The following is a 22,788-nucleotide window of genomic DNA, read 5'->3' as shown; positions in this document are numbered from 1 at the left end:
TTATGTAGCATGTATCTCTGTTATTCTTTTAAATCAATATGGAAATGCCTGTGTATAGGCTGCACCCTCTTCTTATTAATTGAAAGTCATGTATCAGAATGCCCTTGTAAGCTTTAGTCACCTGACAGTTTGTTGGCCCGACCCTGCCGCATTGCAGACCAGCAGTAGCACCTTCCCAGGGATGCCCTGGTTGAGGAACTCAGACGACAGCGCCCCCGAGGCAGGTAACCTCTGACCTTCGGGTCCTGAGGTGGAGTAGGGGGAGGAGGGGAGACTGTGGTGGTACCCTAGGACAGGGAAGAGAGAGAGAGAGAATGAGGGAGAAGGAGAGAGAGAATATTATGGGGATGACATATCTGAGAGCACACTGGGTTAAACTCTACTCCAATGGTGATGATATATGGGGCAATTTTTTGAGCAATGTTGCTGGGCAACCACATAACCAGTTCCAGGTGTTCAGATGACCACGATGATTTGATGATTAATGTTCTTCATTTTTTTTCCCCGCTGAACATCAACAATCAATCAAAGAATGTGCCACAGCAATTCTCAGGAACATTGCCCAGAAACATTTTTCAAAAAGTCTTGCATATCATCAGCCTATTACACCACAGAGCTGACACAAACGCACAGGAACATATCTAGAATGTGACTTGAGTCTCTCTCCTTTCGGACTCAGACTTTTGCATGATTCTCCCGATCATATCATGGGCAGTTTGTGAGTTTTGGTAAAACTGGCATAGGAAAACATGTGCGGAGAGATGAGTAAGAAGAGTAGGGATAAAGGGGGGGAAAGCTTCTTCTTTAAGACCAGTCCAGAAGCGTGAGGGTGGGCTAGCAGATGGAGATGAGTCCTGTGGACGAGCGAGCGGCAGACTCTCCCAGTGGGGCGTCTTGTCTGACTAGAGACTCGCGCTGGCAGACTGGCTGGTAGGGTGCCGGCCCTCTCTCACTCTCTCTCCGCTCTCTTTTTCATTTCCTCCTCCCTCCACCGTTCTGTCGTGACTAGAGCAAACACCGGAACTCGTCTCGGCCCCAGACATCTCTGACGTCACCCGCAGCGAGCTCTGTCAAACAGGCCGGGAGGATTTAGAGGGGGCTGGGCAGCAGGGGAGCGGGGGCGACATGGAACGTGACACGGCCGCACCTCATTCCCTATGGGTGGGCACGGTGACAAATCACCCCCCTGGGACGCCAGGCGGGGGGCAAGAGATGGGCATGTATCGATCCTTCTGTGGCAGAGCTACTCCTCTCTCGGGGCAAAGTCTCTCCGCTTCATTACACTCTGACGCCTGTGCCCCTGGCATCATTTATCACCACCAGCAGCCTGGTGTCAACAGCGCTCTGCTAACTTTCGACTGCCCAAACATTAGGACCTGCGGTTTCTACAATAATGTCTAGCACTGAGAGTGAAGGGCAGAGACTGACTTCAGAACAGCAGTACAGACAGGGTTGGTCTGGACTCTGAAGGTTGGCAATATACATCAGCACACAATGGACAGGGCTTGTTTTTACTTGGTGTTATATAGATATTATAACACATACAGAAGTATGTTGACAGCTTGATGTTATAGACATATTGGCATACACTGCACTGAATATGCATCTTTGTTGAATTAATCATCATCATCATGCAGAGCTGTCACTCAAATGCTTTGAAAATGAACCCTACTATTAAAATGAGCCCTTTTAGAGACATTCATAACTTTGAAGGGAAAAACACATGATAATGAGCCATAAAACATATTCATAAAGCAGCAGTAAAATAGCGTAAAGGTCACCTCATGGCTCGTATGTCTATGATTGATGCTGTGGCAGAGAGGAGGAGGGCAGTTAAATCAAAAGAGGGGTTTTATTGGCAAACACCGGGACTGCAGGGTTTCCAGGCTTCTCTTGCCAAATGTCCTTCACGTCTCTTAAATTACAACCAGTTTCCTGACACAAAGCTGAAATCCAATCTTGAAAATGGGACAGGGAAAAGGAATCAAGATGACCCCATGCAGCCAATCTGTGTTATGTGCATTAAAGGGAAAACCCTTAAGCATGCTTAAGCATCCACCTCCACATATACATGCATATACAAAGCCATGCTTAAGTTTTCCATTTGAGGACCCTATATTACTGTGGATTCACAGTGCAGCTCACGTTCTCTGGTAGTGATTTGTGAACTTGGTTCTTTAGGGTAATATGGAAATATCTGCCTATGTGTTCTCACCGACCCCTCCTCCTTCATCTTTTCTTAGTCCCTTCCCTCTCTCTCTTTCTTTTGGAAATCCTCCTGTCTCAATTCTTCCTCCCTTCGGCCTGTTCCACTGTGTCTGGATGGCTAAAGGTTACCGACTTCCAGGTGGTCATCACACAGTGAAATTCCATGTTGTCAGTCAAACAACTTCCTCTACATGCAAGCGTGGAACACCACCTGAAGCTGTAGAACTCTTGAATCATGGGAACAAAAACAAAGCCTGAAAATCCCAGGAGACAAAAATAGAATGTGATTAATGTGAATTAAGTATACACACAGAAGGCCAAACAGCTAGTGAGTGGCACTGTATTGTGGTAAATACTAGGGAAATATCTCCCTCCTCCCTCTAGCCAGAGACTTTGTCTGCATCACCAGAACCCCATTAGAGCCAGTGCCTTCAAGTCAGTGAAGGAAAGAATATCAAACGTAGGCCCAGGGAGTCTCCCGAGAGATGCAGTGACAAATAACACCCCTAATTTCATGCTTGTGGAAATTTCCCTGTGTCAGATAAATTGGCCAAAACGTTGCAGAGCAGATAGGAGAAAGATAGTGAAAAATTAAGGGGAAAGGAAAGGAGGAGAGAGCGAGTAGGAGAAGGGGAAACCTGTCATGCATCTTCATGGCATGTTAACTCATTAATAGGAGACAAGGCGATAAGATCATCCCGTGGAAACTAATAAAGGCATCTCACACACACACACACACACACACACACACACACACACACACACACACACACACACACACACACACACACACACACACACACACACACACACACACACACACCTGATTCAATCTGTTATGTTATCTGTTGACCCTCATCGCTTTCGATAAATCACATCTATTTCCATGAGTGTTAATGAAAGACCACCAGGTAATCAATGGTGGTGGGGGAGCTACTGTATCACTCTCCAGTATTACAAAGCTGAAACTCTCTCACGACAATGTAACACAACAAAGCATGAACAAACCCATAAGACAAAGGGAATACTGTTCTTTCTCTATCTTTAATATAGAGTTTTAAGTTAAATTAAAAAAAAATCTAATAAAACAGACAGTTCATGGCTGGAGACCCTAAGATTGAACATGACGAAAACAAGTATGCCTCTTTCACTGGTCAATCAACACCACTTGCATAACAAACTCACTATCCTAATCTAAAGATGCTGTGTTAAATACGCAGCATTTTGATCTACAGAACAAATGTGGTGGAAGACGATATTCTTCTTCTATAGGAAGGAACATCAAAAGAGAATCATCCCATTTATCTAGACAGAAACTACTGGAGTTTATTATTCCCTCTTCAAAAGAGCTGGGATAACCCTGTCTGCACCAAACAATCCATAACTCCAGTCCAAACACCTCTCTGTGTGAAGTACATCTTCTTCATGGCAAGGTCTATTGACACTTCTGCCAATACAACCAAGGATCTGAATAGTCACCTAGAAAACCTAGAACCATGAGAATCCACTGGAGGCTGACTGTCCAAGAAAATCTGATGAGGTAGAATAGTGAATATATTTTGCATGAATATGTTCTCACAGTTACATACAGACACATTCCATCTGTTCTGATATACAGTATCAGTCCTACATTAGCCATACACAGAGTGAAGATTATATTCATCTGATGGATAACTGAATAGTTCCTTCATGTTAGCCGAGACAAAAGAACACAATCTGTCAGGATCTAGAAATCTCTCCCCCGATGTTAGCCATTAAATCTGACAGTTGTTATTGCCTGGCATCTGTTATTATGATGTTTAATGCTTAACAATCTCTCAATCTTAAAGGCGAACTATGCAGGTTTTTTAGCTTAATATGAGAGAGGAGAGCTTGAGCTAATAGAACCTTAATGAAACCAGTACAATCACAACCACATCTGGACATGATGCAGAACAGCAGTAGTGTTACAATGCAGTGTTAGTGGTTAAGGTCGGTTAAGGTAGTTGACTTTCATTTCTAATGACTTGTACTTTATTGTATTTTGGACAGATATAAGAATATACGTAAGTATATAAGAACCGACTTCAAATTCTATTTTTTTTTTTACTTATGTCTATGTGTTATATGTTAATATTATCAATTGCTGCTGTAACTCCATAATTTCCCTTTGGGGATAAATAAAATCTATCGATCTGTCAATTCATTAATCTATCAATTAGTCAACCAAACAATCAATCAATTTATATCTATCTATCTATCTATCGATCTAGATACCAGACACCTATTAATATGGACACTAGCACTACATAAACATTAGCATAATGGGTAGGTTTACACATACATAATACAAGATTTAAACATATGATCTCTACTGGGGCAGGTGACTTTCAAACTTTAGGAGCAGGTAAACAACCTCTCACTCAGGTACTGTGTGTCTGTGTGCATCAGGCCAACTTGTCATGCGGTGATGCTGACATCAGCTCCCGAGGTCAAATACACATGACAAAACACAAACAGTGTAGCCCCTCCAGCTACTGGCAGTCTGCCTGACTGCAGCACCCCTTTCAAGATATGCTAATAAAATCAAAATAAATTCACACAAAATCCTCCCCTGGCTACCCCCTGCTGTCGAATAGTTGATGTATTACATACATTATGTATAATAACTCCAGCGTCGTTGAAAATCAATTAATATAAGTGATGTTAGTGGGGGTCTCTGAAATACTCCCAGCTTTTAAATCCTCTGATTTCTCAGAAGGAGGCAAGTAATTAAGGCCTATTAGTGGATTTAATAAAAAATATGTGTCACATTTTATTTATTTGAAATCTTCATCCAAGCTCCATAGATGGTGATACATTTAGCTAAGGCAAATAATGTAATGGATTTAAAACAGAAGAATAAATGTGACTGAAAGATATCTGGTGGAGCAACAGACCATCCTTTGTTGCAGGATGAGGAAAACATGAGATGGGGAGATGAGAAAAGGAGATGCTTTCTTTCTATTGCCTTAAAAGAATTGGACATCACACTAGTGTCTACTCGGTCTGGAATGAAGCTTGATGCTAAAATACTCTTCTACATTCCTTGCGGCTGTATAATAACAACCCATTTAATATGCATGAATTTATGGCTACTTATATATAACAACTTACGGCTACTTGACTCTTGACTCTTGTTCTATTTATATTTCCACATGCCCCCCAAATCTCTCTTCCTCTCTAAAAACATTCAGCTTCAAGAGCCATAGTCCAGCTCTACTGTGATGTCATATAGTGCCATACATAAGGTTTGTATAATTCGGTGCCAAATTCAACTGAATTTTTTTTTTAAAACCACTGCATTGCGTGTGTGTGTGTGTGTGTGTGTGTGTGTGTGTAAAAGCACAGAGGCAATCATCAGGACCTCACAGGACAGGAGGAATCACATGAACCCTATCCAGCAACTGGGCCATCATACTGAGAGAGCTCAAGGGACGAGCTCCCAGTGGACAGCCTATCCTTAGACTTCTGACTTATCCTCAGTCTGAAAAAAAGCCATGCGTGACAAACAAGTCGGCCACACTTTCTTGACAGCCGATTCGAATAACACGTCTCAGTGGCACACTGTCACTGATCACTGTGGTGCAGTGATCACTAGTCAAATATGGGCAGTGCTTTGTGTTACGATTACAGATTACAGAGACTTGCAGTAGTGCTTCTTTAGAAGTGAGTAGGATCATGTGAAGGTCCTGTGCCAAACTTGGCCGGGCAGGCCCATGTTCTGACCTGAGATTCGCGCGGAGCCTCCCCGGATGAACAGGGGGGAGGCCTGGAAGGCATAGATGATGTCGTTCTCAGCGACACTGGTCAGGTCATCCTCATCAAAGAAGGAGCGCTGAAAGCCAGTGGAGTAGATCTCAGCTAGGATCACCTGCAGAAGGATGCACAGGGAGGGACAGAGAGAGAGAGAGAGAGAGAGAGAGAGAGAGAGAGAGAGAGAGAAAGAGAGAGAGATCATAAGGGCACCAGGCAAAGACAGGTAACTTGGGATAGATGGATACAGATAGACATAATAAGATGCACAGTGAGATAAGGAGTGCTGGACTGGTAGATCACTGAAAGTGCTGTATGTGACATGTGAACGCTATGAGTGATATGTGATAGCACTGCTATCCTCAGAGGTTTACCTGATGGCACTAAATTAGTACTTATCATTGAAGTAGCCGTACCTGAACTTTAAAAACTAGCACAGGGAGAGAAAGAGAGAGAGAGAGCGAGAGAGAGAAAGAGGGAGAGGGAGAGAGAGAGAGAGAGAGAGAGAGAGAGGGAGAGAGAGAGAGAGAAAATCTATGCCACCAATGCTCTGTGGGACAATATGTTGGACCAAAAATACACATTGAAGCGAGGGAGGTGTTTCTAAAATAAGACCTCCTAATTTTTACACTTGCTAGAAGGTTCGCTACGCCTCGCAAGACATGGTATTTAATTTGTCTAACAAGAAGTCACAGGCCGTTGTCTGTGACCCCAATGACTTAACATCTTTTTCTGAAAGTCTAAAGCACTTCCTGATGGTTGGAGTCCAATATTAAAGGAAATGGTGTACAGTAACATCCATGTTAGAGAAAATGCCATTGACTGGGGACAGTCACTTGGGACAGATTTCCTAGATAAATTTGAATTTGAATGCTATGCAGCATACTATGTTTAATACACCATAGCAGTTCATGGGAATGTTTACCACCAAGGCATAGAATGCAATTAAATCTGTGTTCTTGTACCTTGCCATCCATCCATTCGTGGAATATTCAAATATGTTTGTGCACTACAGGCTGGGGCATAAAACACTACAACAACAACATCTCACAATCATTATCTCACCCCCTTCTGTGCCCTACATACAGAACACCGCAGCAGGTGCTAATGCCGCACCAGTCCCATCTGGAGGTGCACTGCAGGACAAGTTGGGTTTCAGGTACTGTACGTGCTTTTGTGCTGCCAACTTGCTCTGGCAAGTTTTAAAGCACCGAGTTGCTTATTCTTCTCTTCCTGCAGTGGTGGAAAACTCTGGCTTAAGAAAGTAAAAGTCTTACCAATGTACGTGTTCTATCTGTGCACACTAATTAGCTGATGTCATTTCACTCAGTAGCAGATTTGTCGAGCTGGCTGATGTGATATGCTAATTAGAATCAGGTGGTTTAGTGAAGAGTTGGACTACATATCTGGCAGAACATTCACTTTCTGAAACCCGAGTTTTCCACTTCTGTGCCCTGTGAGAGATGGTCTGGGAGCTGGGCTCAGAGAGTGCACGAGAGTGCTCAGAGAGTGCACAAGAGTGCTAAGAGGCACCTGGTCTGGAGAGATCTTCCCCTCGTCAGCCACCATCCTGCGCAGGCAGGCCAGGGAGCCGAACAGTGGCATGGCCAGCCCCACACGCAGGTACCGCTGGCCTTTAGTGCTGAACACCAGAGTCACATACACAGGCCTGAGCATGGGGGACCAACAGGAAAGAGATTAGCATAACTAATAGTGACAACTTAATATATAGTTGTGATAAAAAATTCAATTCAAGCTGATGATATGATGTTCAACGATTGCAACAGATGATGTGATGTTTGAAGATTGCAACATATTTCATGTAATTTTCTCATGTTTTGGGTGAAATGGTGACAACATACAGACATCAAAGGCTTACTGTTGTTAGTTTATATGGGGGAGAAAAGAAAAGGTCATGAACTCTATCATTCATGCCAATCCTCGTAGTTCAAGAGGGACATACGATTTTCATGAATAAATCAATATGTTTAGCATCAATAATAAATCATTAAGTCACTTTTTTCATGCAACAGAAATAATGGAATCTATACTTTCATGCATCTTTAATAGCAGCGTGCCTGGTTGCAAACCGTTCACCTCTGACATGTTCACTGACAGAGACTGGGAAACAGGAGGGTAATAGCCTTAGCTGGCAGTATAACCAGTTCTCATATAGACCTGAGAGTAAACTGTGTGACGGGTGAGGAGGCGGAAGTGCCTTGAATTAGAAATGGCTGCCCTTGGAATGACCTGATGATGTGCCACTACCATGTGATATGAACATGGTCTTTATTCTATAGGTGTGACCAGGGAGAGGGGAGGAGAAGAGAAGGAGAGAAAGAGAGAGAAAGAGAGAGAGAGAGAGAGAGAGAGAGAGAGAGAGAGGTAATAGAGTGCTCTACAGGAGAATACAGGTCCATCTGGCTGAGGGATTTCTCTTGTGATCAGTTGAGGCACAAAAGAGAGATGGTGCTGGGGTCTTTAGGCTGGTATGTAACTCAGTATTGGTATCCGTATTGGGATATAATCAGGGTATCTGCACATTTTCCAAGTGCAAATTTAAAGACTTTTAAGACCTTTTCAAGACATCTAAATGAAAAAATTAAGACTATACCACGGCAAAAAGATACATACGACAACTTAAAACTGTTTTATGAAATAGTTTTTTTCCTACTAATTTTAACCCCCACCCCATTTTGGATGTCTACAGAAGTTACCAAATATATTTTGGCAAAAGAAAAATAATTGTGTGTGAATTACCTTCACAGCTATAAATGGCCAATTTTAGGGTCTGGGCTGCTTGCTTTTGAAGCTGGCTGTACATATCTGGCTGAGGCTGATTGTTCTTCACCTGTGTCTGTAGTAGCCTAGGCTACTTGCAAAAGACATGTGTACTGGACTGGATTCCCTTCAATACTTTTTTCAAAGTTAGACTACGCTATTTAAATATTTTAATAGGCCTACTTTATATAATTTACTATGTGCATCTATTGTCCCATATGCAGCACAGCAAATTAAAGTTAATCCACTACTTTACATTTTGCATACCAGTTGTATCTAAACCAATCAAAGCTTGACTCAAACATTGTAAAACCATTGACTTGTTTTAAATTAAGAGGTCCTCCTGGCATGATCCTGCTGAAAACTGCTGGTTTCATCTCAAACACGCACGTATTATGAACGCACGTTTTTTTTTTATGTAGCCAGTCGCCGACATTCAAAAAATATGCGGTTATATTTCACAACTTTTGCGAAGTAGGCTAGGCCTACTGGGAAGAAAGCTGCTGACAGATATTACAGGTATTATTAACTTAGACAGATATTTTCTTCCCTAGGCTAGGCCAGCAACACACGCTGGAAAGATCAACTTAACATGTACAGTATTTCCTCCTGACTGCGAAAACGCTTGTCTTCTTTTTATGTCAGTCCGTAGTTCCTTCATAAATTGTGCAGCAAATTATCAGACGACTGACAGAAGCACTGCGCATAATTTGACCAGCAGTCTTCGCGTCCATAGTTTGCAAAACGTTGCTGCGTCTGAGCAAAGATTCTAGATGCCCAGCGCAACTCCAAAAAGGAGGACAAGGTGAAGTCATGAAGGTATGGCCAATCTATCGCTAACTGGCTTACCAACTCTTTCTCCCGCTCATGTAGGCTACCTGCGTATCTCTCAGGCCTCTGCACGAAAACATCAGGCATATTTGTTCATAGCCTACTGTATTATTACCGTTTTCACACCTTTAACCACACCTGTGAAAAACATATTCACTCTGCAACCACTACACTTCCTCCCGTAGCCTCATAGTCACTTATACAATTACTTTTTAAGTACACGAAACCTGATGGAGACATTTCACTCTCTTTCTTGCACTCGCTCACTCGCTGGCGGTCCCATACGCAAATGTAATACCTCCCTTTGGAAAATTCAAGACATCCTAGACAATTTAAGACTTTTTTAGGCCTTAAAATCCGAAAGTTGTATTTAAGACTTTTTAAGGATCCGTGGGAACCCTGTATAACTGCCCTTGTGAATCACATAAGGGCAGTGTTAACACAGAAGGGTTGCTATTGCTATAATGACTCTGGAGAAAAATAAGCCTCCCCGAAAAATCCAGGACATAACAGTCAATAAAATGAAAAGGTGTGCAGCATTACACTGTGAGCTGACATGGGGATTCCAAATAAAGCTATTCCATGGCATGATGCAGTGTCAGTACAGATTGGATTACAAAAATCTCTACACAATCACCACAGTTCTCAACTTAACCTTCTGCATTCCATTCTTGCAAACATTACTAAAGAAAAAAGAATCCGGTCATAATAGGCACTGTAATGTTTTCATTCCCAATGAATAGCCTCCTGGTATATTTCATTGTATATCAAGAAGGTTAACTTTCCTTTTGGATCTAAATACACCAGAAATAGTGGGCTAACTTCAACAATTTAATATTTACCATAAAAAATGAAGCAAATACTCCAAATTCGTTTTACATGGTAAGCAACAGTAATGGAAAAAATGGATAGGATTCTGTTTGCAAGTTTTTTGAAAACCCTTCTGGAAAACAAGGGAAGTCTGATAATGAAAAAACAGTGGAAGACCATTCAACAAAAAACAATAGTGGGGGAAGAGGAGGCAGAGGCACTGTAGTCCATGGCCATACACCATGGCCTGTGTGTCCATTTAGGGGCAATTTGAGTTCCTGCAGGGAGAATTGGTGTCTTGTGTCTGTGTGTGTGTGTGTGTGAGGGGGTTGCTGGTGCAAGGCCCACCCTAGTACGGACACGAGCAAGTGGGTGGAGACAGATGCACATCCCTCAGCCAAGAATCCACAGGGATGGTGGGAGACGGAGGCACTAAATCACTACCTCGCCTCTCTAATCTCGGAGGCAGCCTGGAACAATGTTAATGTGCAGCGCTGAGCACTCATGTACAAGCAGCATGCCCCCGGCCTCGTGTTTCAGAGCGTTCAACAGGAAGGGCTCGACTGCGTGCGTGACCCACCTCCACGGTCAGTGTTGGAGCCCCTGGCATTGTCCCGTCCACACAAAGAAACATGACTGGGTGTGACTGGGTGCGCTACAGAGCTTTCCCCTCAGCTGAAGTGAACCCGAGGGAGGCCATGGCATTAGATTGTAACATTGTCTCATTGAGTCTGAGGTGGGGTTTCCACTTTGTGTCGGAACAGAAGCATATGGGTTTGATTGTTTTTGGAGTTTGCTGGAGATCTCTATCCTTCTCCCTTGAGAGGCCTGTGGCCATTGAGTAATATATCTCTTTTGTTTAGTCAGCTGTTAAGGTTGTGCAGGTACAGTACACATGTCACCGTAAATGGAAACACTTTGTAAATCTTTTGTCATGTTGCCTGTAAACTGCTCTTGAGGGGTCAAAGAGGTCACTCACCTGGTCTGTCGTAGTGGGATGGGAAGTGAGATGCAGAGGAAAGGGTCAAAGGTGTTGCTCTGTTTAAGGCAATGAGGGCATGTCAGTGACGACCTTTGGAAAATGGGAATATAAAAACAAAAGCAGAAGGTGAACAACTAAAGAATGAGGCATAATCTACCCTGCCTCTAACCCAGTTAACTATGGGAAACAATCGCCTGCCAGTTTCCAATTTCTTACATCATGCTGTCTGTACGGATGGGTTGTGCTGGATGTGGTTCACTGGGTATTCCTCTAAGCCAATTTCCTGATTTACACTCTAATCCCAGGTTAGCGAAAGGGAGGGAAAGTCTGTTTCATTTAAAGACAAAGAGTGTAGGAGAAAGCCCTGGAGAGCTTTAAGTTTCAGTGGTCAAATGGGCATTCTCAGCTTCTTAGCTTTGCACTTTTTATATACAGTGGCCTTTAAAAAGCAGATAAATTCTCTGCCAAGGAGTGGAGAGGACAGGAACGTCCATTCATCATTCAGAATGGCTTGGTCATGCACATTCTGACAGCTAGGCTGCCCCATGTTACATGGCTGAGATGTGCAATGTGCCGGAATATATTTGGCAGTATCTGGAAATTCAAAAAAAAACTGTACAAAAACTTTACAAAAAAACATAGTCCAGTATTTCTTTCGAAATTGAAATGAAGTTGTATGGACTGGACTATGTTTTTTTTTTTAAAAAAACGGCAACGAAATTGTGAATTTCCAGAGCGTGTTACTCCACACTCGGCAATCGACTCCTACTGACTTTCCCCTAAAGACACCAGCTGCAGCAGCAACATTTCCGGAAAGGTACTGGCTTGATGAAATTCATTCTGGACTCTCTATCCGACCACATAAAGACCTCGGGATACTTCGGGCTTTAGGGACCCTCTACTCACTACCACGTAAGTGTAATGTTGTTTGGAACTGTAGAAGAGGTATAAAAATAGCGTTTTGTAGCGGCGAAATGACTTGCCCTGGTCACTTCCAGGGTAACGAGTTTTGACTAAAAACGGTAAAATCGAACTTTCTCAAAACACATCCGAATGACATGATTTTGATGTCAACTCAACGTATGTACTCCCAATCATCCGTAAATTGATCTAAAGTGCTTTTTACTTCGGATAATTCCGATGTCCGAAATTTTAGCACACTCTTATTCGCATTCTTTTCTGAGAGCCGAGAGTGAATTGAAGCCAACAACAGCTTGCAGTCCAATTTACATTCAAGACCAAATGGGCATTATCAGCATGTTAGCACCATAATATCTGACAGCAACAACACACATCTGCCAGAACAGCCAAATGACTCACGGTCTGGGCAATCAACAATGAACTGTACAGATGGTGCACAAGTGCAAGTGTTTAGTGAAAGCCCATGCTATACATGACAACTTCCACTGGCCCAAAGCTTTGACAGATGGACTGGTTTTCAAAAAAGCATAAGGTGTACCAGGCTCACACTTAATATCAAATACATTTGGGTTGGTTAGCTAGAGCAGAGGTTCTCAATCTTTTTGGGGCTAAGGCACACCAAAGATCAAACCAAAACGCCAAAACACTATTATTATAAAACCGACCAGTAGGCACGGCTGAAGTGCCCTTGAGCAAGGCACCTAACCCCTCACTGCTCCCCGAGCGCCGCTGTTGTTGGATTAGTGTGTGCTTCCCCTCACTGTGTGTTCACTGTGTGAATGAGTGTGTTTCACTAATTCACGGATTGGGATAAATGCAGAGACCAAATTTCCCTCACGGGATCAAAAGAGTATATATACTTATACTTATACTTATACATGATGTTGATTTTTAATCAAAAAGCTGTGTCACTGATGCATTTATAGCTCTATACCCTATTTTATGAACCTATATAAAAAGCACATATATAAAAAGGCCCACCTCATATTGGCTCACGGCACACCGGTCGAGAACCACAGTACTAGAGAACATAATCATGTTTGAGATACTAATGATAAGGTGTTAACGGAGCGTGTGAACATATTATTGCAAGTCAAACAAACCTTATCACATGCACTTACATTTGTAACTGTGACCTAATCATTTTAACATGCACTTACATTTATAACTGTGACCTAATCATTTCATTCTTTCTCCCATTGTGATAATATCAATGATGGAAGAAGGACAGGTTATGAAATGATCAGAAAACACGCTAAACACGCTAATAAGAACAACGACACACCAATGGAGAGATAATCTAAGGTAATTCTGGTATTCCTCCATTCATTCATTAAGATGTAGCAAGGCACCTGCAGCTCTCAGCCAATGACTGCATTCCCTGGAGAATTGTTACCCCACCTGGAAAACAGCACTGACCCTGCAGGTCAAGAAGGATCACCTTGAGGAGATGACCCTCCCCAAATGCTACAAAAAACAGACATGCTGACTGCACAGAGAGCTAGTACTGAGATGGCAGGGCTCTCCAGGGTATCACTATCAGGTAACACAGTGCTCAGTATCTGACGGCATTTTGCCTGGCAATAGATTCCTGCCACAGTTAATGAGAAAAGCCCTGAAGAGTACACACTGCTTCACTGTCAAATGGATGAAAATATGATGAACTCAACTACAGACCATAGACTGTAAAAAATACACACAATAATGGAGATATTGCAAAATAGTAGAGATAACAGAGGAGGAACGATTTACAGATACAGTATAATGATAGAGATTTAAAAAATCTGTACAGCTGTACAACATTTCAATGCTTTTAGAAGAGGTAGAAGAGAGGGATGTGGTAAAATAATTTCTACTTAATTGTTTTTTCAGGGTTTTCAACATAATTCCCTTAGAATAAGGGAAAAGCAACCAGATGGCAACTCAAGGACTGAACATACTTTTGAAGCAAGATGAGTACAAGTGGCAGAGACAGTGCCTCCCTTCAAAGTCTTTTTTTCCCAGAAAAATCCTAAGAAGCATTTCTCCTTAGAAACACGGTTTCATACCATGTCAGAATCTGAAAATGTAACGACTGAGAAAAGGTACTTTCATTCGTGGTTACATAGTCGTTATGTAACCTGATTGGTTGTACTTTAAGTATAGCCTGAGCTCAAGAAGTTGGCATGCTGACAGTCGAGATGGAGCCATTATACGGATGATTCTTTGGCCTGTCAGCTGTGGTCAGCAGCACACTGTGGTTGATGACCTGGAGTAGAGCCTGCGCTCAGCACTCCACTCCTGGAGGGCCAACAGGACTGAGGAACTGCAACTCCGTCAGTCTGAGCAGGGGATGAATTTAATGAGATACTTTGGAAATGTCTTTATGCTTCTGTCTGAAAACACACTAGTGGCGACATATGTGAACAACCCATTTTCATGTCCACAAGCTGTAATGTCAGCTCGCCCTCCTCACAACACTCCTGAAAAACAAGGAAATGGAAATGTGATTCTGCAATCACAACATGCAAAGCGGGGACCATTGTGCAGGCAGTGCGGAAGGGGAGAAAGAGGGAGAAAGATAGAGAGAGAGAGACAGACATTAAGATTCTGGGCAGGAAGAGTTCCCTGACAGCAGAACCATGAATCACACGCTTTCCCACAACATCTTGACTGGGCCTTTTCAACAGCACTCTCGCACCCGAGTATCGGGGATCACGGAAGACGACATAAAAACTGTGGTACACGTCCGTCTCAGGCACATTTTAAATAGTGTCTCTAGGCCTACAAACAACACCAACAATCCTACACCATACTAAATATGTTATGAGGAATGTGTTGAACACAACTTTAAAATACGAGAAGCCTGGTACTCTTTTTTATTGATCTCAATGGAATTAAAAACTAATCTCACCGTTGAGAGAAATCATTTAAATTCAGGTAGTCAAATGCTGAATCCAGAGAGATGTTTTGTCAGTCTAACGCAGCCTAAAGGGAAAGACAATAAGCTCTGGCAGCCTAGACTGCTACCTAAACAGGCATAAAGAACAAATCATTTGTCTGTTGTTTGGGAGGCAATTAGCTGGGCTTGTTTGATGTATTTCTGGCAAGATGCTCAGCTGCCAATGTCTGAACGACCTCAGCAGATGGGGGAACATATCTGCAGTTGGAAAACCACTTCACAACTTGGGAAGTGCCGTGGTTAGAGAATGTTATCTACATGCATGAATACGGTAACTGCTGGAGACAAGAAACCGGCCAGAGATTTGATCACAGGCATTTACAAACAGCTGTTTGTAGACACTGAGAAGGACAGGTAACTTCAGAGGACATGTGCATTGCAGTTCAGCATTTTGCTTGGTCATGTTTTCCCCTTGCAAAATGTACATTCAGACCATATGCTCTATTCATGTTTTTCTTTTTTTTTTTTCAATCAGAAAACACACTTTTTGCCCTCACTGAATAAAGCATATTGTCAAAAATGCTGACAGAATGCAAACAAAAAACCCTGTAGATGAACACTTTTCTACAGCGAGGACATTTATCAGAACAAAAATGCTCAATTATGTCTTTGAACAAGGATGTGAGGTATGAACTGTAGTCCAGCTGTCAGATGTCTCCATTTTGGGTGCCACCAGGAAGTACTTCAGTCTCTGGCTCCGTCGTTCAGTTTGCCATTGGCAGGGGGCTGAGTTTTAGCAAGCTTCAGAGCTTAATAGCGTCACATGCTGAAAGGAACCACAGCAGGCAAAAGATTCCCTTTATCTCATTTGGAAGGACCCAGGCCTAACATACATTGGGTCTGAGCAGGAACACAAAGCTAGCAGTTTGCCCAAGCAACATGCACACTGGACACTGTTCCAAATGCAAATTAGAGGGTGGGGGGTGGCTTCATTCCTGTTCTGAAAATACCTTCCTATTTACTCTAGGGTTTTTTTTTCATTCCAAGCTCATATTTTTCTCCCACTCTAACTGGGAAAACCTTTTCAATTGAAAAAAAAAAAAATCACTGCATATTTACAAGTGATTTGAATAATTTCAGGTGAACTTCACCAGGCATCTCTCTGCTCCATCTTTGAGTGTTTTAATGCAGTGAGCTACATTTCCTGCAATTTCCTTACAGAGCGCTCACTTATGGCTAGTGAATGCTTAGTACTGTAGCAGAAATGTGTGAACATTGTCAGCCTCAGTGAAAGCACCTTAGATTGTGTACTCTTATGATTGATGTTCCTGGGAGATTATTACTCATGAGGCAGTGGAAAACTGATGAAGCCACATGCGAATTGTAATCTCAGGGGGCCACCGCACACAGGACCAAATACGCTGTCTCAGCTCTCGCTGAGGTGTCATATTATGCAATTAAAATCTGATTGAACTGATGAAAGTCACTGTTAAGGCAATGCCAATTTTAGATACATTTAAATAAGGGGGGTGGGGGCTTTCAGAGATTAGCCTGAGTCATTTGAATCGGGACTTTATTATCTCATGCAGAGAAGCTGGACGGCTCTACCTCTGTATGCTGGGATATCCTCAAAGGGGACTGAACTGTCAGTTAAGGATAAACTGAAGAGATCCCACCTCGGTTAACAATAACGGTTGGGCTATTCAGTACCAGCATGACTTAAGGTGGAACAAGAATAAGCAACTGGATGAGAAGTTTAATAAAGATCACACTAGGGTACCTTTAGCTACGTTCTACCCTGAACAGTTACCAGTGGTCATCATTCTTCACCCTTTGCTCTGACCATTAGCTTGTTAAGACAAGGCCCAGCTCATGAAAGGAACAGTATCAACTTCACTTTATTTTAACTATTTCAAGGAAAGTACTGCCCTTTGGTCCTCCACCACAAAAACAGCAGCAGTTCAATATAAGAAAGAAAGCTGTTTCCATATGACCAGGTTATGAGCTTATGAATAAACATGACATTTTTCAGTATTCAAGAAGATCACCAATGGTTAATTGCTTTTTTCATGTTATCTCCAGAAACATGACATCACAAGGGAGACAACAGGGGAAATGCCTTCAACTATCCACACATTAAAATGGGAATCAACTTTGATTGACAAAGACAGCCTCATGGGAGAGGGGCTTACTGTGTCAGTACTGATGAATACACGTAATTAACTTTTCAGCGCCACAAAGGAATGGCTGGCACATTATGGCATCAATTAAGCTAAAATCACTGGTCACAGGAAACCTGCGACCTTCTGTGTCCATAGTCAAGAGCCGACTCCGAGCCAAAGCCAGAGGTGTGTTATCCATATTAAGAAAGCTAATAGCATAGGAGGCCTAATAGGGTCATCATTGCCATGGTGTAATGATAACATGTTAACAGTCAGAAGAACAGGTCAGGGGCCGAGAGAAACAGATCCAATGTACTGAATGACCCCTCACTTACCATTAAGACACTAGATATGTGATCTGATGTAGATTAAGACTTAGACATGTAATGTGATCTAGGCCTATCATTGGTGACATGCACTTTTTTTCAAGCCCACGCTTCATTTAAAGGTTCAGAAAAACCAAAGAAGATGTAAAATAGCTGAGCTATACCTCTCTCTGAAGACTGGATTAGTATCAACATACAAAAACTTTTTGTATGTGCCTGGAACTCACTTGTACTGTGCCTGGAAGTGTTCCTGCACAAAGCTGTGGCGCTCTGCAGGCTGCTGAGGGACCAGTGTATCCCCTGTCGGCGCCCCCTCTGGTCCTGCCAGGCCCTGCAACAGACACACACATCAGTGAAACACCTCCAAAACACTCAAAGCCATTTCTATAGACACATTAGAGTTGACAGAGACATTCTGTCCCCTTCACAACCCAAGCATAATGTCAGTATTAACAACTGGCTGAATGTGAATCCTATGAGGCTGTTATAGAGTATGGGCATGCACTATGACAAAGATGGTCCAGACCATTACTCAGGTTTCTGTGGCCAAGGCTGCAGGCTAAACTGACCTTTCTATTCCACTCTGTCTCCTTGGTAAATATGAGGGTGTATCTGTGTTATATTATAGCACTACATCCTGCAAGTACTCTTATAATTGCTCAACCAGTAATGGCACCAGAGATACAGGCTGCACCACTGAAACAATTCACTTAAATTATGTCTAGACAGGCCATGGAAACAGACTAAAGTGCTGCGACATAGAAACTGACCACAGCCATATCTCAAGGTCAAAAAACAAGTGTGATGACGACGGTACACCACAGGGGTGACTCACACAGGACACCAATGCTGCACATTCCCGTGGCCATCAATTTTCTCTGGACACGTGTAATCACCAAAGCCAGGGACACGAGGACACAAACAACAACTTCCATACAATAGCTCTCTCAGTGTCCTTCTCCTATCAGTCAACCATGCTCTCAGGTTAATCATGTACCCTAGTAGCTAATATCAACAAAGAGCAACTTCACACAATTTCCTTTTCTTTTAGTAAGCCAGACGCACAAAGATCACCAACAATAGTCTTCAGGCAAAACACACAACAGCAAGTGCTGGATGGCAGTAGCCAGACACAGATGCAGACAAAACAAACAACCAAAATAGATATGTGGGTACTGGTGTGTCTTGGAACACTGAAGTTAATAACTGCCATTATACATGAGAGCATTACTTGTTACCATCTCAAACATATTCAAGCCTACTTTTTCTCCCTAAATGTTAACACATACAATTTCACAAAACAGTGCAGCATTAGCCTGGTCCTTACCGCCTGTGACTACGTTTCTCTTCGTCATACAGTCTGGAACAAAGTAATAATAATCTGTCTCCGTAATGGGCGGATGCTTATTTTGAGGTTTAAAATCATTGGAGTTCCCTTAACCAATCAGCAACGTTTGGTAATGACCTATGCTGTGCGCCGGAGTTCAGGCTTTTACGCTTACCACTTCCGCTTCCCACTTCTGCTCTCAGTAGTAAACAGACCGCTGGCTAGTATGCAGGCTACCTGACCGCCAGGGCAGTCTCTTCGTAGTGGATATATCTCTAACTTGCGCTAGCCACAGACCGAGAGTTGTATACCAAAAGCATCATGTCGCCGAGATTATATCAGCTCTTGTCACACGCCAGTTTTCCCTCTTATCTCTTCTCGCCGCTTATCAGACGATTGTTGTTCTACGCAGCTCGGTGACTTCGTCGGAGCTTACTTCGTTCTCCATGGGCTGTTCAGACTACACTCTCAGATAAGTTGGATTGTACTGACGACCTACGTGTTATTTAACCTGCAGCTTGCTCAGTTAAACTAACAGTTGTTCGGCATAAAACAACGCAGCCTACCTTGACCCACGCTCGGTGATTGGCTAACGTTATTGTCCACAAGCACGGTAGCCTCGCCTGGAGCCCAGCTCGGCCACAGGCTAGCCTCTGTCAAACACAAACACGGAGCGGTTTACCTTGAGCCCAGTTCGGTAACCGCTAGTCCTAGTCAAGCACAATCACAGCAGCCTTGCCTTGAGCACTACTCGGTAACCGGCTAGCTCACGTCAAGACACACCGCCTCGCCTTGAGCCCCGCTCGGTAGGGTAGCTAGTAGCTAACATTCCATTCCTTAAGTAGGCCTATGCCGCATTGATTTTGTTAAGGTAATTTGAGAGTAGGGGGGAGAATAACAAGCAGCAAATGTTTATTTGAAAACATGATAAGTAGTGATGCATGTAGTAGCCTACACTTGTGCGTTTAGGTTTAGCTATCACCATCTGATAAATCAAACTTTTCCCAAAGCCAGTTGGAAGGCGAGTTATAAGACGTCCTTGCCATTTATAAAATTGACAAGACAAGCCTCTTGTTCCTGCTTTAATTGCGTGATGCCCTTGAGAGTTGAGACAACTTCGCGGATAGCTTCTAGCGTCTCTTCCTCCGTCGCCATTGTAGCTATGCTGTTGAACTACAAGCTTCGCTGGACTACAAGCAACTCGGCAGGCAAGTTCCGCGTCATCACTCAACTGTTCGCTGATTGGCGCGGTCATACGCGAACCGCATACTGTGGGTTGGGCCAGACTACGTGCGAGGCTGAAATCAAATTTTGGCCGGAAGTACGTAGGATGGTAACACCAGGCTAGTGCAGCATACCTCCATGACAACCCTTTCACCACCCCTCTGTAAAACTCTGTAAGTGGGACTAATTATCCAACACATGCAATCAAAACTAACCTACGTTCGCAGTAAGAAAGTAATTAATATGTATGGTGTATTCATCATGCACTGGTTACAATAATATAATTAATACGCAGGATTACGCGCACACATGCAAAGGCAGACTGTGCAACTTCCCTTTAAATACAACACTAGTGATTAACAGAATGTAGACTTTATTGCTAGGGATTAAATCAAGTTAATTACATATCGATTTCTAATGTGCAGAAAGGTACCAACAGAAATTGTATACTAAATCAGCACATTTTATGTTCCACTGAGAGGGTTCCAATGCACAATGCAGACATGAATAAAGGAACTACAGTATAATTACAAGAACAAGGGAATATGACATGACATTTATTGGTACATGTACATTTGAAAAATTGATCAGTGATTTGGGCACATATGCCAGCATATTTATTATTCTTGACTTTATTGAGTAGACACAGACCTCTTAAGCGTGAAACTGATAAAGAATATATTTTTGGCAAACTGTGGCTGTTCAAAGTGAGCATCCATTTTCATCAAGGCCGCAGATTTTAGCTGACAGCACATAAAATACATGATCGACCCTTGAACCCTAGATGGAATAGGATTCCTAGTCATGCCTGTGTCACCGTGTTCACACTGAACATTGCTACACACGTTACAGGATGTTTTTCCTTCGTCTACCGCTGCTGCTGCTCTCCCCGACTGCAGTTCCCAGGCTGGCGGCTGAGGCATGACCTCTCCTCCAGAGTGCCAGTAAAATTAAGGTTTTCGGTTTCCACGGAGAAAGGGAAGAAAAGTGAGAGTGGTCTCCAAAATGACAGGAATGCTGCGCTCCTGCTCTGATTGGGCAAGAGGCTGCCTCCTGTACAGATGCCTGGTTGGGAGCACGGGAGCCGGAGTGGGACCGAAACATAACCCTCTCCACACACAGCACAAGGGTCTAAGCAGGAGAAGAGAATGCCTTCACTTTCTTTGTCTTTTCTTCACGCTCTACCCAATTTTCATTCTCACATTTCTACCTCCCCCTTTTACCATCTTCTAGAATTGTCCATACCTGTTCCTTTCTCCTTCTCTAAGTCTTACATGTTTCATAATGAGAGGTTTGAATTTCATGTAGGTTCTTTTTTTTTGCACACGTAGCTTTGCACAAAGGTTGTGTTTGTGAGAGAACACATCATTTCGCTCACAGAAGCTGTGAATCAAACGCAGGGAGAATCTGAGTGCTAGCAAACAAATGTAATAACTGTGTTGTTGGCTGTGTGGTCTGCAGAGGCTACCATTAGTCTCTTCAGTCTGGAGGAGGGACCAGAGCTACAGAGAGGAGACATTCTTCTGTTATCTCCTGTGTCCTGTGGTGGTCAGAGAACTGTATGACCGTTACACTTATGAACAGCTTATCACCTGTCAAAATTCCTGGTCAGACTGAGCTAAATCAGCCTGGTAGTCTGAATGTCCTCCAGCTCATGGGTAACTTCATGAAACATATAACTAAGATACTGTCAATGGTGCTCCCTTGCAAGGTTAGGTTATGGGTAAGGGGTGGGGTGAGGCTCCAAATGCCGTGGCTACATAAAGACGTGCTCATGCTCAGTGTGTAAACATAATACTAGCTCTGGAAGGAAAGACGAAAAATAAACCACGTTTCACATCTTTTGGAGATAAAGCTTGGATAAAACAGGACCACATATAGTGTGGAACTGCTTTAGTGCTAGCACTGCGACCTGGATTCTTGAGTTTATTTATAGATCCTACTTAAGAGGCGGCAACTTAAAAAAAAGGAACACTGATATATTTAGACACACAGGTCAATTTAGTGATACCATAACTGAAGTCAGTAAGTGTGTGTGGCTCTCTTCCTTTCTGTTTGGTGCAAGAGTGATAAAGCTGAATGTTTCACCCACCAGCCAACTTGTCAAAGTAAAGCAGAATAAAAAAAGACTAAACCAATAGAAAACAAGTGTTGGCTTTGTGATAAAACCTTTCCTGTGTTTAACGTCGGATATCGTAAGGAGAGAGAGAGAAATCGAGATAGACATGCTAATAACAGGAAAGTGGCCAAACAAGTCTCTCTACTCCACTTGACAACAAAAGCATCCCTGTTGCCTTGCAAATCCTCAAATCTAATCAAGCCCTGTGATGTTCCCACCTCCAGTCTCTGTGATGTCTGTCTGCACTCCGGAATAATGCCTCCGAGAGTTGGGCAGACAATGGACTCACATGGGCAGAGGCGGTGAGACACTTCAGAATTTAACATGAGGGATTGAGAGAGAGGGACGCAGAGAGAGAGAGAGAGAGAGAGAGAGAGAGAGAGATGGAGGGGGTGAACAGACAGGGAAATACACAGAAAGAGGGTGAGCGATGAGGTGAAGA

General features: G+C 42.9%; 1 protein-coding gene across 1 annotated transcript in view; it reads right to left on the bottom strand.

The window, feature by feature from the left end:
- usp43b (ubiquitin specific peptidase 43b) overlaps positions 1-22,788 on the bottom strand; it is a 63,156-nt gene that overhangs the window by 16,545 nt on the left and 23,823 nt on the right. Inside the window, exons 3-7 of the mRNA XM_042086566.1 lie at positions 17,904-18,007; positions 11,384-11,476; positions 7,516-7,651; positions 5,956-6,100; positions 122-287 (exon numbers count right to left, since the gene is read on the bottom strand). Of these exons, the coding sequence (XP_041942500.1) occupies positions 122-287; positions 5,956-6,100; positions 7,516-7,651; positions 11,384-11,476; positions 17,904-18,007 (644 nt within the window). The remainder of the gene's footprint in view (positions 1-121; positions 288-5,955; positions 6,101-7,515; positions 7,652-11,383; positions 11,477-17,903; positions 18,008-22,788) is intronic.

The sequence above is a fragment of the Alosa sapidissima genome, chromosome 3 (genome assembly GCF_018492685.1).
Source record: "Alosa sapidissima isolate fAloSap1 chromosome 3, fAloSap1.pri, whole genome shotgun sequence".
NCBI lineage: Eukaryota > Metazoa > Chordata > Actinopteri > Clupeiformes > Clupeidae > Alosa > Alosa sapidissima.
The sequence above is the reverse complement of the archived record's forward strand: the minus strand, read 5'-3'. Positions and strand labels throughout refer to the sequence as shown.